This window comes from Lentinus tigrinus, assembly GCF_003813185.1.
Source record: "Lentinus tigrinus ALCF2SS1-7 unplaced genomic scaffold L226scaffold_2, whole genome shotgun sequence".
Classification (NCBI taxonomy): domain Eukaryota; kingdom Fungi; phylum Basidiomycota; class Agaricomycetes; order Polyporales; family Polyporaceae; genus Lentinus; species Lentinus tigrinus.
In genome coordinates, this window is record NW_027137911.1 from 570,187 (window position 1) to 584,427 (window position 14,241).

At 60.5% G+C, this 14,241-nt stretch overlaps 6 protein-coding genes across 6 annotated transcripts; 2 read left to right on the top strand and 4 right to left on the bottom strand.

The window, feature by feature from the left end:
- Nucleotides 1-949: 949 nt before the first annotated feature.
- L226DRAFT_529295 (uncharacterized protein) lies at nt 950-2,175 on the bottom strand. Its single transcript, XM_067679578.1, has 3 exons — nt 1,736-2,175; nt 1,356-1,645; nt 950-1,289 (listed from the first exon to the last, which is right to left on the bottom strand). The coding sequence occupies exons 1-3, from the start codon at nt 2,103-2,105 to the stop codon at nt 1,068-1,070; spliced, it is 882 nt and encodes a 293-aa protein (XP_067541404.1). The 5' UTR covers nt 2,106-2,175; the 3' UTR covers nt 950-1,067.
- Nucleotides 2,176-3,082: 907 nt separating this feature from the next.
- On the top strand, nt 3,083-3,973 carry L226DRAFT_122072 (uncharacterized protein). Its single transcript, XM_067672203.1, has 2 exons — nt 3,083-3,488; nt 3,556-3,973. Exons 1-2 carry the CDS (start codon nt 3,287-3,289, stop codon nt 3,795-3,797), a joined length of 444 nt encoding a protein of 147 aa, XP_067541405.1. The 5' UTR covers nt 3,083-3,286; the 3' UTR covers nt 3,798-3,973.
- Nucleotides 3,964-4,917, top strand: L226DRAFT_122049 (uncharacterized protein). Its single transcript, XM_067672202.1, has 3 exons — nt 3,964-4,090; nt 4,159-4,443; nt 4,499-4,917. Exons 2-3 carry the CDS (start codon nt 4,218-4,220, stop codon nt 4,849-4,851), a joined length of 579 nt encoding a protein of 192 aa, XP_067541406.1. The 5' UTR covers nt 3,964-4,090; nt 4,159-4,217; the 3' UTR covers nt 4,852-4,917.
- A 2,808-nt stretch (nt 4,918-7,725) lies between these two features.
- On the bottom strand, nt 7,726-9,016 carry L226DRAFT_121969 (uncharacterized protein). The gene is made up of 2 exons (XM_067672201.1): nt 8,991-9,016; nt 7,726-8,940 (listed from the first exon to the last, which is right to left on the bottom strand). Exon 2 carries the CDS (start codon nt 8,636-8,638, stop codon nt 7,874-7,876), a length of 765 nt encoding a protein of 254 aa, XP_067541407.1. The 5' UTR covers nt 8,639-8,940; nt 8,991-9,016; the 3' UTR covers nt 7,726-7,873.
- A 318-nt stretch (nt 9,017-9,334) lies between these two features.
- Nucleotides 9,335-10,964, bottom strand: L226DRAFT_542131 (uncharacterized protein; the record flags this gene model as incomplete). Its single annotated transcript, XM_067682108.1, has 2 exons — nt 9,335-9,777; nt 9,833-10,964. 2 exons carry the CDS (start codon nt 10,962-10,964, stop codon nt 9,335-9,337), a joined length of 1,575 nt encoding a protein of 524 aa, XP_067541408.1.
- A 753-nt stretch (nt 10,965-11,717) lies between these two features.
- L226DRAFT_121828 (uncharacterized protein) lies at nt 11,718-13,829 on the bottom strand. The gene is made up of 6 exons (XM_067672200.1): nt 13,572-13,829; nt 13,290-13,361; nt 12,790-13,173; nt 12,345-12,613; nt 12,207-12,245; nt 11,718-12,108 (listed from the first exon to the last, which is right to left on the bottom strand). The coding sequence occupies exons 1-6, from the start codon at nt 13,621-13,623 to the stop codon at nt 11,971-11,973; spliced, it is 954 nt and encodes a 317-aa protein (XP_067541409.1). The 5' UTR covers nt 13,624-13,829; the 3' UTR covers nt 11,718-11,970.
- Between the last annotated feature and the right edge of the window lie 412 nt (nt 13,830-14,241).

A 14,241-nucleotide genomic window follows, 5' to 3' on the forward strand; every position in this document is an offset into this window, starting at 1 on the left:
CCTCCCCGCGCCTCGCTGCAATCAGCACCCGGCCACCTATCCGCCTGTTGGATCCGATACCGCCGCAGCCGCAGCCCCGCCCGTTCGCCCCAGAGCCTGCCGTCAAGCTTCGCCGGTCGTTACCAAGCACTTTGACTGAGAGGGCGGCTCAGGATTGCACGCCGACGCCATCACGAACACGACATCCCGTGGGGGCGGCCGTCGACGCTGCGATTAGCTCTACGCGGCAGGCCTGTCCCACTGCGGCGGTGAGTGTATATATTGCGCGGGGGCGATGCAGGACTGACAGACGTCATGGAGCACGGACCAGGATAGCCTCCGAGCCCGGCCCGCTTGCGATTGGATCCTGCGCGGAGGCTTCGGTGCCGGCTTCACTACGGTGCTCATGAGTGTCGAGGCGACGTCTGGCATGCTTGTGATCCGTGCCAGCTGTAAAAGACTGTCAATCATACGCTGAGACATACGAAGCGTAGAATATGGAGCATGTGTTGCTGCTGCCTTGGAAACATCCCCGCATGAGCCCTTGGATCGCGTCCTGACCCAATACTCGCAACAAATCTGGTGTCAGGTCCCGGGAGGTGGCCGCAACCTGGGAGTCATCAAGACGTACATTGCTCCGTGTACCATGCGAAGCAGCGGGCATATGATGCGACTCTGCGAAAGTGGCTGATCGATTGCCTGAATGACTCGAATAGGTACGTCTGCGCTAGGCGATCTGGTAATGCGACACACGAGTCTATTGAACGCACCACATGATGATTCTCTTCCAGCTTGTCGGTATAGAGAGATGCTGCAAGGATCGGCGTTGACTACATGTTCTGTGACTAGCTGAATGTGACGTACTTTGAGAGTACTGATTAAATGCCGCCGGTCGTCCCAGGACCGGACAGGAGGTACATTACGATACGCTTCCTTGTCATCACAGCAAACCGTGTATAGCACTGGCAGTGCGTCCAGTGAATGGAAGAGTCGTCCGTATTGCACCCATAATATACAACAGCGTGGTAAAGTGAAGCTAGAAGCTAATGATACATGGTGCGAAGTCCAAGAGACGTCCATGTCCACCGTTACTGCGGCGCAATCGTGAAGCGTGTTCGGTCGTTGCTCCCGGCCGACTTGGAAGGCGGCGGCGGCGCAATGAGGGCCGACGCGGCCTCTTCATCAACATCCCGAGGCGGTGAGCGGAACAAGGCCCTCCCCGCTCTCACGACACCGCGTATGCCTTGCGCGGCCAATCGGCCGCTCACCCACTGGACGAGTGTCATCCCCGGTAGGAGCCCCAGAAGGTCCTGGAAAGCGCACAGGATTGTGTCAGTCCAGTCTTGGCCTGAGAACAGTGCATATGTCAGCCTTACCTTTACGTCCCAGAAATCGCGGTGATGGGTAATCTTGTCCGCGTCGTTGAAGGCGAGACGCGTAATGATGGGGAGCTTGAGGTGAAACGGCGAGGGGGGCCAGAACGACATACCCAGATGTCGATTCCGCATGGACGGGTTTGCATTGGCTGAGCTGGGCAGTAGCAATGACATCATTGATTCGGAGGACGATGCTGCACTGCCTTCGGAGGACATGTATGTGTGTGGATGCAGACCGGGAAGAATGAGGATGTGCAGTGTGTGCTCGACCATTGTCCGTTTGTGTCCGTCTGGCGGAAAGGGATTGAGCTATGCGCCATGGGATCGCAGCAGTGGCCGAGAGCCTGCGAGGGAGAGACGGTCTCCGAGAAGAGACTCACCGAAGCTCTCGCACTCGGATATGTCATTGACCTCGTTCCACATACTGACCCCTCGAAACCACGCGTCTCTCCAGTGATGATCTGCCGAGAGCCTGAAGAGCGCACAGAGAACCGCGGTAGGCTTCGGGACATCAAGCTGAGAGAGGTATCTAGCGAGGGTGTGGACGTCCGCGATGGTGTCTTTGGACGTCGCGGTGATGAATGGGTTCTCGTAGGTTCCATTGGGATCGTAGAAGCGGTCGACCACCTGCCATGCAGGGGGGGACGCGCCGTAGAAGAGCTCACATATTTCTGCGGCTGTTTGGTGGTGTGTGAGCGACAAGGTGGAGGCGTTGTCTGAGAGCGCACTAGAACGCGCAGATCGTGCCATTGGGAACGCTATCGTGTTTGGTGCGGCCATAGAGGGTGGAGAGTAGTCGTGGGTGTAAAGTACAGGAGGCCACCGCCGCCTGCCATACCGCAGCCACAGGGCCGTGCGATGACGACGGCTTCCCGGGCCGGGCCTCCCCCCCCGCTTGCACTGGGGTTAGGGCTTCGGTGATGCGCACTTGGCGGCGGTGGAGTACACAGCTTCAACTTGTCCACCGCCGCCATCGTCGTCGTGCTCGTTATCTGCTTCAAGCCGTCGGAAACAGTCTCGGAATGAGGGGAAAAGGCTGAAGATACGGCCCCATGGCCTCGCTCAGCCACAATCTCCGTGCAACTGCCGACAGAATGTCCAGGGCTGTTCACGCATCAGGTTTGATCTGCCAATCCCTCCTCCACTCGGTGCTCTGACACTCCGTACAACCACAAGACCCAGCGTACCTTCAAGCACGGCCGCCGGCCTGAACATTGGGTCCCTCGAAGCCTTTGATAGTCTGGTCCATACCGTCGGCATCCCTGTGATAGCAAAACGTGCTCGAGATGCACATCAAAGTTTGACTCGCCTCCGATCTCTCCTTTTGATGTCCATATGTCCGTCGAATCGTCGATCGTCCGAGCTTCAAGTTCATCATCACGCTAGCCCCTCTAATCTCTCCCTCTTTGGCTGGTGATCGACATGGCTGCCATCACCATCCAACCATGGAACCCGAATATCATAGATACGACCTATCGTAAGTTCCCACTAATACCCTGTTGTGATCAGGATCGGTGCTAACGGGTTTACCATGGAGGTTCGCTGCAATGTAGCACCCAGACATGCATACCGGTAGCATGATGTCGCATTGATATCGTGAACCACAAACGTGGTAAGCGTTCATGTTTTCTGTGACATGGGAGTTCGTCAGGTGTTGTCACGATAGTGCTGTGGATTTGGACGTCTCGACGTTATTCTTTCATTGTATGTGCTGGTATCGAATTTTTTGGCTGTACAGTTTGATTGAGCTAACCACGTCCCGGACATGTGGGTCGAACCATGAAAGCGAGCGCAATAACCCCGACCTTGTACCACTGCCAAGGAACCTCGTCTGGGCCCAAGCAGCCCGGTCGCAATATACGCCGTCTGTCAAGCTACACAACCATCCGCAGAACCACAGCAGTCCTTCGCTAGTCGGGCAAATCGGCAGAATGACATTGCGTTCAGTCAGCTCGTACAACCGGCCACCGCTCATCCGGCGACAATGCCATGTCTGCGGCGCCGGCTGTCCTGCGAACTTCTCTGCAGAAGCGCATTGGGAGCCTGCAAATTTCAATGTTCCCCGGACTGTTCCCCAGACCCTTACAGCAAGTCAGTCACCCTGGAGATCTATGCAGATTTCTAGCCACTGTCGTAAGTCCGCCGTATCCATGTGGAAGATCCATGGGGGCCAGTATCTCCGTTTAACCCGTCTCTCTAGGTCCGTCAGTTCCAATTGCCGAGGCGCGTCCCGCCTGCAGCAAAACCTCCGGGCCCGATTCTTTTGTTCCCTGTCGGCGTCCAGCCCAGCCTGACATTCACAGAACCACCCACAGCCGGCGGCAAGTGTGTCGCTCTTCCACCGAATGCCGGACCCTCTACGAGGTTCCGTATTCCCAGCCCGACAACCCCAAGCGCGCCGGTAGCAATAAGGGCACCCATTCGCCGCCGCTTCCGAGGTGAAATATGCGACTAAAGGAGTCCTGCCCTTTGTTTAGCTCCAGGCAGCATTCACGCCGCTCCTCGGCGAATGCGGCCATGGAAAGGTGCAGTGAAGCTGCTCACTGCTCATGACAACACCGCACGGGTCTCTTGGAACAGGGGCAGTCACCGCCAGAAACCACAGCTGGCGCGTCGAAGGGTGAAAGGCCGTCCTATCCCACGTGCGCGCCGGGCAAGAAGCAGCTCTGAATAACAATGTTATCGATACTGCCTTCCGGTACTTGGCCGTTCTGGTTGAGAACTCCTGTCTTTGCGTACGTCTTCTGCCCTCGCATTATCGCATTCGCGCTGACAGCAGTCATGACATGGCGATGCAACACAGGCCCGAGGTCCTTGGCGGAGGAAGAGCAGGGCCCTGAGGCACCTCATATTGACAAGCTCATGTCGCCGCCCTACCGCCCACAGTTCGCGCTCCGCGAAGCTTCTACGAACCACCCGCGGGGTCGCATGACTTCCGCTGGGGACGGCGAGACTCACCTGCGATGCGGATATCTGACCACTTCCCTGCGGTGGCAACCCGGCGATTCTGCGCCACATGGGCGTGCTGTGGGGGAGTATCTTTCACCTCTGTGCTCGGTGCTCGGTGCTCGGTGGACGACGAACAAAGGTAGGTCGATTTATAGGATCCAAGCGCACCAGTGTCTGAAAAATCAGCTTTAAAGGCTCTCTGAACCGCATGGCCCATGCAAGCCTAGCGCAATCTAGTCAATACGGCTCCAGGTTCTGCGGGAAGGCACCGCGCCAGGCTCTTCTGAGACTGACGTCGCCGGAAAAGGTACCTCCAATGTACTGCGAGTACGTTCGGAGGAATGACGCACGGCGAGATGTCGCAATGTCGCCCTGTTCGGGAATAGTGCTCGTCCTCAAGGCCTCGTGTCGCGCTGCATCCGCCAGGTGCGGCCCCAGCGGACGGAGGCACTGGCAATGGAAGGCGGACGAAGTTCCAAGGCGTCCGTCCGCGCGTGGGCCCACTAACCATAGGCGCGGAAGAGATATCACTTGTCGCGCAACCTAATCTCGCGAGCCCCTGCCCTGGGCGGCGAGCGCGTCAGAATCCAGGACAATTGAGATATATGCACGCGTAACGCATACGTATTTTCTGACAGTAATCATGGCATTGACAGGGCGTATGCGGCGACGTGTCACGTCATTCAAGCAAGGTCATCGCGGTGGGAGCCCGCACTCGCCACGTCGTGGCGTGCATACGGGAACGCGATCGGGCCCTCCAGAATATCCAGGACGACTTCCGTTCGCGAACGGGGGTTGCGTACTGCTCGCGATGCATAGAGGGCCTCGAGGCGTTGCGGTCAGTGCGGAGCGGCCCCCAGTGGACGATTACATGGGCCCGGCGCAGCAGCTGCCATGGCCAGTGACCAGGCTTCGGACTTCCCGCCTTCGCGGACATCCTGTTCCCTCTTCTGTGCTATCTCGCGTCTCAGCTCGTGGGTCCAGTAGTCGAACTTTCTCCCCGAGGCGTTCTTCCGACCTCTCGGGGTCCGTCTGGGCAGAGCTGCCTGCGTGCCTTTGCGCCCTCGTTCGTAGAGTGGCACAACGCAGCTGATACGGCTATCCATCCATACAGTCTCCACCCAAGTGCTTCACCTTCAGAGTCCGCGCGTCCCAGAGCGAGTGCTCGCTCCTCCGACTATGACGCCTTGCGATCACAGGACCCGTCGCGTTTCCCAGACGCATATGCGCGAGTACGGCATCCTCCCGCAGCGGAATTCTGCAGACTGTCCCAGTTCGACACCCGGCGGCCCTGGCCGTGGCCAGCGTCGTCGGCACCTGCAGTGGCTCGTGCGCGGGAGCCTCCCGTCCTACGCGGGCCCGATTCCAATACATAGTTCATTCAGTACAGCTCCCGTAAGACAAGACGACGATGGCGCGCCAGAAGCTTTCGGAGAGGCTTTCTAGTGTCCTTACTTGGATACCGTAGAACGGCGGCCCGTGTGTGGTCGATAGGCAGCTCGCGCTAAGTCACAGTTTGGACCTGCGATGCTCGCCCGCTTCCTTGACCGTCAGGGAGCTGGATCTCGGGCACTTCCGCTTCCAGTCGAAGGGGTTTACGTCTTGTTGTTTTTTTCGAATTGCAGCCGCAAGTCCAATACAAGGCCGCTCCGCGCGCCCGCGCCCGTGCTCGACAGTCGTCAACCAAGCTTGTACTGACATACGCGTATGTGTGTGGGTGCGTGTGCGTGTCCAGGGCCTGGAAACATCCGAGGGAGCAGGAGCGCGAGGAGCCGGTCCTCGGTGATACGTGCTCGTGCTCGTGCTGAGAACCTAACCGGTGTGCTCGCGGTGACCCCAAGCACAGTGGCGCTATGAGAGCGAGTGCGAGTGCAGGCACTTACACGTAAACTGCTAGAACACGCCCACATCGTTCTCTGGCTGAGTATGCATTACGGACCGCGGTAGGGGGGAGGTGTCGATTTGGGCTGGACGGCAAGAGGGAGTACGTATCGTTGCGCACAGGACGTCCTTACTCGGCGTAGCACCCAGGCTAATCGCCATTGTTGTGAAGGGCACGGGCCGCCGGTGGTGCGAGACTGGGGGTGCAGGCGTCCGATATCGAGTCCCATTCCGTGGAACACGCGACAGGCTAGCAGAACGCGGCAGGGCGAGGAAGCCTGGAGGAGGGCGAGCCCAAGGTCCACGGAGCCAGCGACGCACCCGATTGGGCTAGGGAAGCCAAGTCGACGAAGAATCGCCGGACGCTTCTCTCCGAAGGTTCCTCGGAATCGAGTAATACCAGAGCTCTTTCGCGTGGGGGGTTCGTCCGTACTCGCAATGTCCGAAATGACGCACGCGTGCACCCTGGCCAGCTGCCCCGCACGAGCAGAAAAACGATTGATTGTCCCGTATCCCAGGCTCATGTTTTGCGCCGAGGACGGGCAGCACACTGCGGCACCGAACGTGGTGGCCTCTCGCGACACGTGCGGAAGGACAGGGACGAATATGAATGGCTAAGCGAACGTGACGGGATTGGGATATGCATTATCGTATACGCGTCCGTGCTCGAACCACACCAGCGGCCAGGAAGAGCACCCTGTAATTTTTTTTTTGCGTCAGAGACAAAAAAGCGTCGCGGACCTTTTTCCTCGCGCAAGAAACATGCTTCCAACCGCCGACCCCGGACCTACAGCTGGGCAGACAAGACGTGCGCGGGAGTGTGCGATCCAGACGGCGGCGGTACCTGTTGCCAATATACTTACAGCACTGTCGTTGTCAGTGTCAAACGCGAAGGGGGGCTCCACGGCTCTCCAGGGCTCCTGCTCTACTTGCTCCGAGCGCAGCCCGCCACCGCTGCCAGTGGGGAGAGAGGCTTCTTATTTGTAGTACTTTGCCGCAGAGCCAGGACTGAGGAACCTCCTCCGGGCGCGCTCCCACTACAACCATGGTTGCCGATAACTCTGCTCGGCGGGACAGCGTCGGCACCGCGTGAGGCCCTCGTCGTGTCCTGGCGGACGCAATGCGGGGTTGTGGGCCTGCCGCAGATCGCCACCGTTGCGGCGGCGTGCAGTGTGCCACTCGAGCAACGTCTCGAGAGGATATCGGGCTATTACGCACAATTATGTACACGTACTTGCACTGGACCTGGACCGGGGTGGGTTCCAGAGGGTGTCCCGGAGGCCGCACCGATAGGGAGCAGCGGGTATGTCGGCGGGGAGATTCAGACCTCGTCAGCGTGCATACGGGTGGGCGCACGCCGCACGGAGACGGAGTACGAAAAATGGAAGACTAGGTGGATGAATTGGGGAGGACCCGCGGTGCGGTTGGAGATGGTGCAGGGTCGGGTGGGCACGCCTCTACGAACCTGGGGACGCGTACGGCTGCTAGCGCGTGTGCTGGGAGCGATTTCGGATTCGCCGTGGTGCGAGGCTCGCGGACCGGGAAGGGGAGCCTGGAGGAGGCCCGAGGCGAATTCGCATTTGCCATTGGTAAGCTGTTGTCGCGATGTGCCTGTTGGCAGTCAGCAGGCTCGCAGGGCGGCGTGCCGGGGGCCCAAGAAGGGGGAGCCAGTGAGCTAGAGCCTGGTGCTAGTCGCATATACGCCATATGCATCCGCTCGCGTGCGCGTGCGCCCCCGAGGCCCGAGCTCGCCGTCGCGGACACCCGTGGCAGCGTGCCAGGGCTCGCCACCATGCGTCATCCGACTCTCTTCTCACGCGTTCTCGTCCTCTGGCGGCGGGCCCTTGATTTCGCCCGCCACCGCGCCACGATGAGTGAGTGCGCACGTGTACGACGCCCCCTCCGAGCACAAGAACGTGGGCACGACGACGACGACGATCGGCGCGCGGGAGGAGGCAGGTGAAACACCAGCAGAGCAGAGCAGTCGGACGACCATGCGCCGTCGTGGGCAGCGGCGACCGCCCGATCGCGCCGTGCGGGTCAACGGAAGACCCAGCGCGCTCCCCGTGTCCCATGTGCACTCTCTGTGGGCTCCCACCGCGAAACGCTCCATTCGAACCCCGGCCGAGCCTATCGTCCACCAGCACGTATGTGGCGCACTCTGCACCTGCCCGGTGCCCAACTCGCGTCCGCTCGCGCTCCCCGTCCCCCGTCGACAGCGCAGGCACCCCAACTCCATCTGTCCCCGTCTTTTCTCTTCTGCGCCGCCAGAGCACTTCGCAGTCGAGGCAATGCCTATCCGTGCCTGCCACCCGGGAGCCGCCCAAGAACCACCGAAAGCCAGCGAGAAATCGTGACATGGCATGGCGACCGCCCGACGATCGAGTGGCACACCTTAGCGTCGCCAGTACGCAAGTGGCGCCACCGGCACCTTCATCCGGATATGTACGCATATGTGTAGCTCAGCATGTTAGAGCGCTTCTCCCCGTCCACATGCGCAGGCTGCCAGGGCTCATCCGATGTGCAGGAGATATCGGGGTTTCGCATTTTGTATTGCACGTTATACGGCTACTTCCTATAGGCTACGATTACACGATGGTGGGGATATGCAGGGGAGGCATTGTAGTACGACACACATATAATAAATAGATAGTTAGAGCAGCGCACGCACCCGCCAGTCCAGGCGGACCAAACAAACGAGCGGAAGGGGCGGGAGCGGGGCAGCAGGCAGCAGCAGCAGCAGAAGCACGAGAACAGGGACCAATAAGTAACGAACAGATACGCAGAGCATGCGGCGCATTATACCTTCAAGAAGACCAGAGATTAATGAACAAAGATGCAAATGGGGACGGGGACGTGCTTGCGGTGATACAGTGGATGCGGGGATATGTCAAGCCAGAGCGCGAGCGAAAGAGTACACAGACGGCCGTTTTGCACGCGTCGCCGCCGCTGCAGCGCCGCGGCCGGGTGGTATGAGGGGGAGGAGTGGTATCGGGAGCGGGATTTTGCAGTATAAACAAGCGCGCCCGTCCGACGCGCGAATGCAGAGGGGGGGGGGAGGGGGGGAGGATGCAACTGGAGGTATGAAGGTATCAGGGTCTATGCGGAAGGGGGGAAGACGACGAGAACACGACGAGGAACATCCCAGCCTATGCTGCGATGACCGGGTTGCTGGGCCGCGGCGACGTCTTGATAGCCTTTGCGGGGGCCATCTCAGACACCGGCACGGTCTGCCACCCTGTCACCTCGGGTGACTGGGCGTCGACGGATCGCCTCTGCATGTCCGAGGGCGCGGGAAGCGAGCCACGGCGCACAAAGTAATCGGTCTGCTGGAGCTGCTGTGCCTGCTGAGCGGGCGACGAGGGGTAGTAGGGAACGGGCATCGTGGCGGCCTTGCGCGGCGTCGGTGGCGAAGGTCCGGACGACTGGAGGGACGCAATGTCGGAAAGCGGGGCGTTGGGCAAACGAATACCGCCCTCAGGAGGAATCAAAGGAGGGGACTGCGAGTTGGGATCGCGGGGAATGGGGAACGTGGAGACGGATGGCGAGTTGTACGACGAGGGCGGGTTCGATCCTCCCGAGTAGACGGACACTGGGATGAGCGTCAGCACCCGAACCTTACTTGGGCGGAGCGCTGCGAGACTCACCAGACTCATCCCAGTCGCTGCTCGCGGAATGCACCGAGGATGCGGAGGACGAGACGGAGGCGCGACGGGGCATCACGTTGTCCATCTCTGTGGGCTCCTTCTTGATCATCTGCGGCGGCATCTTCGCAGCTTTGGGCGAGCCGTTGACCTTTGGCTGCTTGCGCGTCTTGCTCCCTGCACGGAGCTCGTCGAAACGCAGCGGCCGCGGGCGCAAATGCGTGCGCTCGTAGAGACCACACTTGTTGCAGACGATCTTGCCAGGGTTGAGTGTCGATCGGCGCCAGCTCGGAGGCTCGGTGGTGTGGCAGTTGAAGCAGCGCCGACGGAGATACTGCGTCTCCTTGGACGCAGCGTCGTCCGTGTGCTGGACCATGAGACCTGCGTGCGGGGAGAGACAGGGAAGAGGCGGCATTCCTGCTGAGGGAGGCCGGCTCCAGGCGGTCTGAGAGGGAACAATGACTTGGGTCGCATCCTCGGTTTTGATACCGTCTAGCGGATGGTGAAAGTCGTGGAAGGGTGGGTGGGGGGAGCTGTTCATGGGTACGGTGTGCGCAAAGGGCTCGTCCATGGGGTGCATCGGTTCGCACATGCCCATGTGCGGGGACCCGTCGAGGGAGAGCGGCTCGGAGTACATGGTGCTGGGACGCGAGCCAAAGGAGCTCACCGAGTCGTGATCGCTGCCCATGAAGGGAGGGGTGTAGGGCATGGGCTCGCCGCGGTCGTGCCGGACGTAGGGGAAGGTCGCGCGGCGCGTCATGGCAATGTCGTGGGGGTGACGCATTGCGTGCTGGACGTGGTGTCCGTTCGCGGTCTGGGGGATGCCCGACCAGTTCCCGCCGTGGTAGCCGGGTTCTGCAGACTGCTGGTGGCGGTGGTCGAGATAGACGTCCTGAGGCACGCTGTGCTCCGGAATGTCGTGGTCATAGAGCTCGGAGAGGAGGGAGCCGCGGGAGCCCGGGGGAGTGGGGAAGGAGGTGGGGTATTGACCGGACCAGAGGTGGGCGGGCTCCATGGATGGGTGGTGGTGGTCGGTGACGACGACGGCGCCCTCGTCCGGATGCTCGAAGATGTTCCTGGTGAGGTGAACGTCGATGGGAGCCTTGTAGTTGGGCGGGGTGGAATAGTGGTGCATGTCGTCGGAGGAGATGGACGTCCTCGGAGAAGGGGTGCGGGGGGTGGACGCGTCTGAGTAGGAGGTGTAGTCGAAGTGTAGAGGGTCCATGGAGTCGCGTCTGGAAGGGTCTTGCGGAAGAGGAAGCCGAACCCAGAGACGGAAGAGAGGGCTCGAGGGGCACGGAAATATGAGGAGGCCTGGCAGTCGGCCTCGCTTGCCAGTACGCGTTAAGAGACGACGTCTGCCCCGGGTGAACCCTCTCCCGGGGTCCCACCCAAACCTGTGCTCGCTGCGAATGGCTTAGCGCGACTGCCCGCTCCCACCCTCGTCCCGCTCCCCCGGGTCCACCTGTCCCCTTGCCACCCCTGCTATCGCCCCGCCCGCTTGGCTCGCGGCCGGGGTCCCTCTGCGTCCCCGCTGCAGGCGACAGTGCACTCGACTCCTCCAGACGGGAGCAGCTGCACCCAGCGACCGTCGACCGGCCAGCGCGGGCGCACACCCACCCACCCCGCCCTCCATTCCACACCCGTCGCACCCCGCCCGCCAGCGTAGCGACGCGCTCGCCCGGAGGTTGCACACTTACTCCGATTTCTGAACGCCCACTTCCTTTCCCGGGAGGTTCACCACTCCGCTCGCAGCCGAACTGAGCAGTCCCCTCATCTCCCGCACAGATCTCGACCAAAACACCCAGCCGAAGATCCCTCTCCTCGGCCCTTCCCGCCCCACCACATATCGCGCCAGCGCCTCCGCCCCGCCGCACCGTACCTATGTCCCGCGCACCTCCAGAACGGCCATCCATTGTCCAATCATTGTCCCCGTCCGTGCAACATATCCTACACTGCGTCCCCTCAGACGCCTCCTCCATTGACTCCTCCCAATCGCCCCAGTCCACACCCAGGCTGTGTACACCTACGCTTCTCCAGCCCTGCCTCAAACCTAGCTTAATGACAACAGCGCCATCCACCTATCCGCGAGGCGCTCCCTTTCCGTTTCACGTTTCACAAATTCCAATCGCCATCTGTCTCTACTTCTTCCGCCCCTTGCGTCCTCCGCTTGACGCGCTCGCGGACGTGTTTGTAAGTCCGAGCTGCGCGCTACACTCGTCGCAATACCACGTCTGCGGCAGATTTTCCGGTGTGAGATTGACGCAGGACAGGTGGAACTGTGTGTGTGCAAGTGAACGCGCGTCAGCCATGCTCAAACAAAACAAAGAGAAGCGTTGCTGTCCGCCACAAAGGGGAAGCAACGCAACGCCCTTACCCATTGCAGTGGGCAGCTCTCGTTGTCGCATCCGATCATCTGTAAGAACAAACGGGCACAGTCAGTGGCGCGCCCTACACAACTTCATCACCGTACGCCACGTTCCCGTCGGTGGTCCGGTAACAATGAGAGACGTACCTCTCCGTAAGAACGCTTCTGGCAATAGCAGTAGAGCTTCTGGTCTTCCACATCGGCCCCCTCTTCGTCCTCTTCGCCCTCGGCGTCTTCGTCCTCCAGCCCGGTCGATGCGGGCCCACGGCGTTGTCGCACTGGCGAGTGCCTCGGGTGCACCCGCGACAGGCTCGACTTCTGCGTCCCGCTCGAGCTGTTGTATCCGCTGTTGGACACCGGGACCGGGCTCGGGAGCTTGATGCTCCCAGCCGACGCCGCCGCCGTCACACGCCGCTCTGCGATTGCAAACGTCAGCTCGGAACCATGACAAAACGCGCCAAACACAGGTTGACTACCGCTCGGCAACCCCATGACAAAGGACGGCCAGGGCCGAGACGGTAGTTCGTTGCGTTGCGCAGCGCAACGCAGTCGCCGTGAGGCCACAGAGAACAATGACTGATTGAATACGTACTCTTCTGGGGCGGAGGGGCGGCCGGTGCGGCTGCTGGGGGTGGCTCGACCGCTGCGGCCGCGCTTCGCAAGCTAGACTGCAATTGTTGCATTGTACTGTCCACGCTGTTGAGGAAGTGCTGCGTGGGAGGCAGCCCTGGCTCCTCGCCTTGGAGCTTCAGTATCTTCTGGAGGTCATGCTGCAGTCGTGCCATGGCCCGCTCCAGTAGCTTTACCAAGCGTGTGGCCAGAGCAACCTTCTCGGCTGCGAGAACATCCACCTGGGCGTAGAGCCCATTCACAATTTCCGGTATGGCCGCATCCTTGGCAGGCAGCGGCTGGCCAGCGTTCTTCTGCGAGTGGCGGAAGTATTTCTGGGTCTCCTTTCGGATCTCCTCAGCAAGATCTGTGTGCGCATGCACGCGGCGCGACGTCACAAAGACGGAGCCGAGTAAACATTGGATGGTTATGGCTGTATTAGCGTGTGCGCTGACGGAACATAACATGAACCGATGCACTTGCCTTGTGTCTTCGTTTCGCGATGTCGGATCTCGATGAGGATGTGTTGTGCCTCGTTGGGCAGATTCTCCAGACCTGTGAAGATATCGGGTCAGTATGTGCACAGGACGCTGGTGAACATTACGAAGACGTCGGGCAGGGCGGCGCACTGCTATGGCGCGGCGTCGGCGCGGCGTGGGTGGACAAGCGAGAGATCATGTCCGACTGCGAGCGTAAGCATGACCGGGAGACACGGCCACGGACGTCCACCAAGAAGCGAGAAGCAGCAAGAGAAGATTTCCTTACTGGAGAGATACTCAGTCGCAATGTTCGCGGCTTCCTCGAAGTTAGCGTTCATGGTTAACCGTCAACAAGTAAGCAGCAGGATGTCGGGGAGTGCGGTGCGGTGCGCAGTCGCTCTAAATTCACTGATTGAGGCTCTCGAGCAACGTCGGTCGCGCAAGCAAGTCCGAAAAGCAGTGCTGGAGATAGCTGCAGCCACAGAGGATCGAGCTCGTGCGTGGCGATCAGAACGAGGTTGATGGCAGGAGGAAGAGGTGTGAGACGCCCGGTCCACGTTTGTAAGCGCGCACGTAAGCGTGCCCGATCGAGACGGTCACGCGCTTCCTGTCAGGGCGCTAATATTCAATGGACGACAGTACACTAGTACAGATAAAAGATCATATCTATGTAAGTGACCAGGCCGACCGATATCCCGGGTTCTCCCGCAGGAGTTGACCACCACCGACGCGTCGCGAACGATGCATCGAGTGGGCTGGGGCCGCGGGCGGAGCCAGACGCGGAGAGACAAAACGGGAGAAGAGGAAAAGTTCTATGGATGTCCGCGATGGACGGTGTGGGGGTGGGAAGAGGCTAGAGGAAGCGAATCGTGAACCCTCGCGGCGGCCGCGGCAATGAAGCGGCGGCGGCGTATGAGGGGCGGTGTCGCGGGGATGGAGTGTGGGAAGGGGGGTGG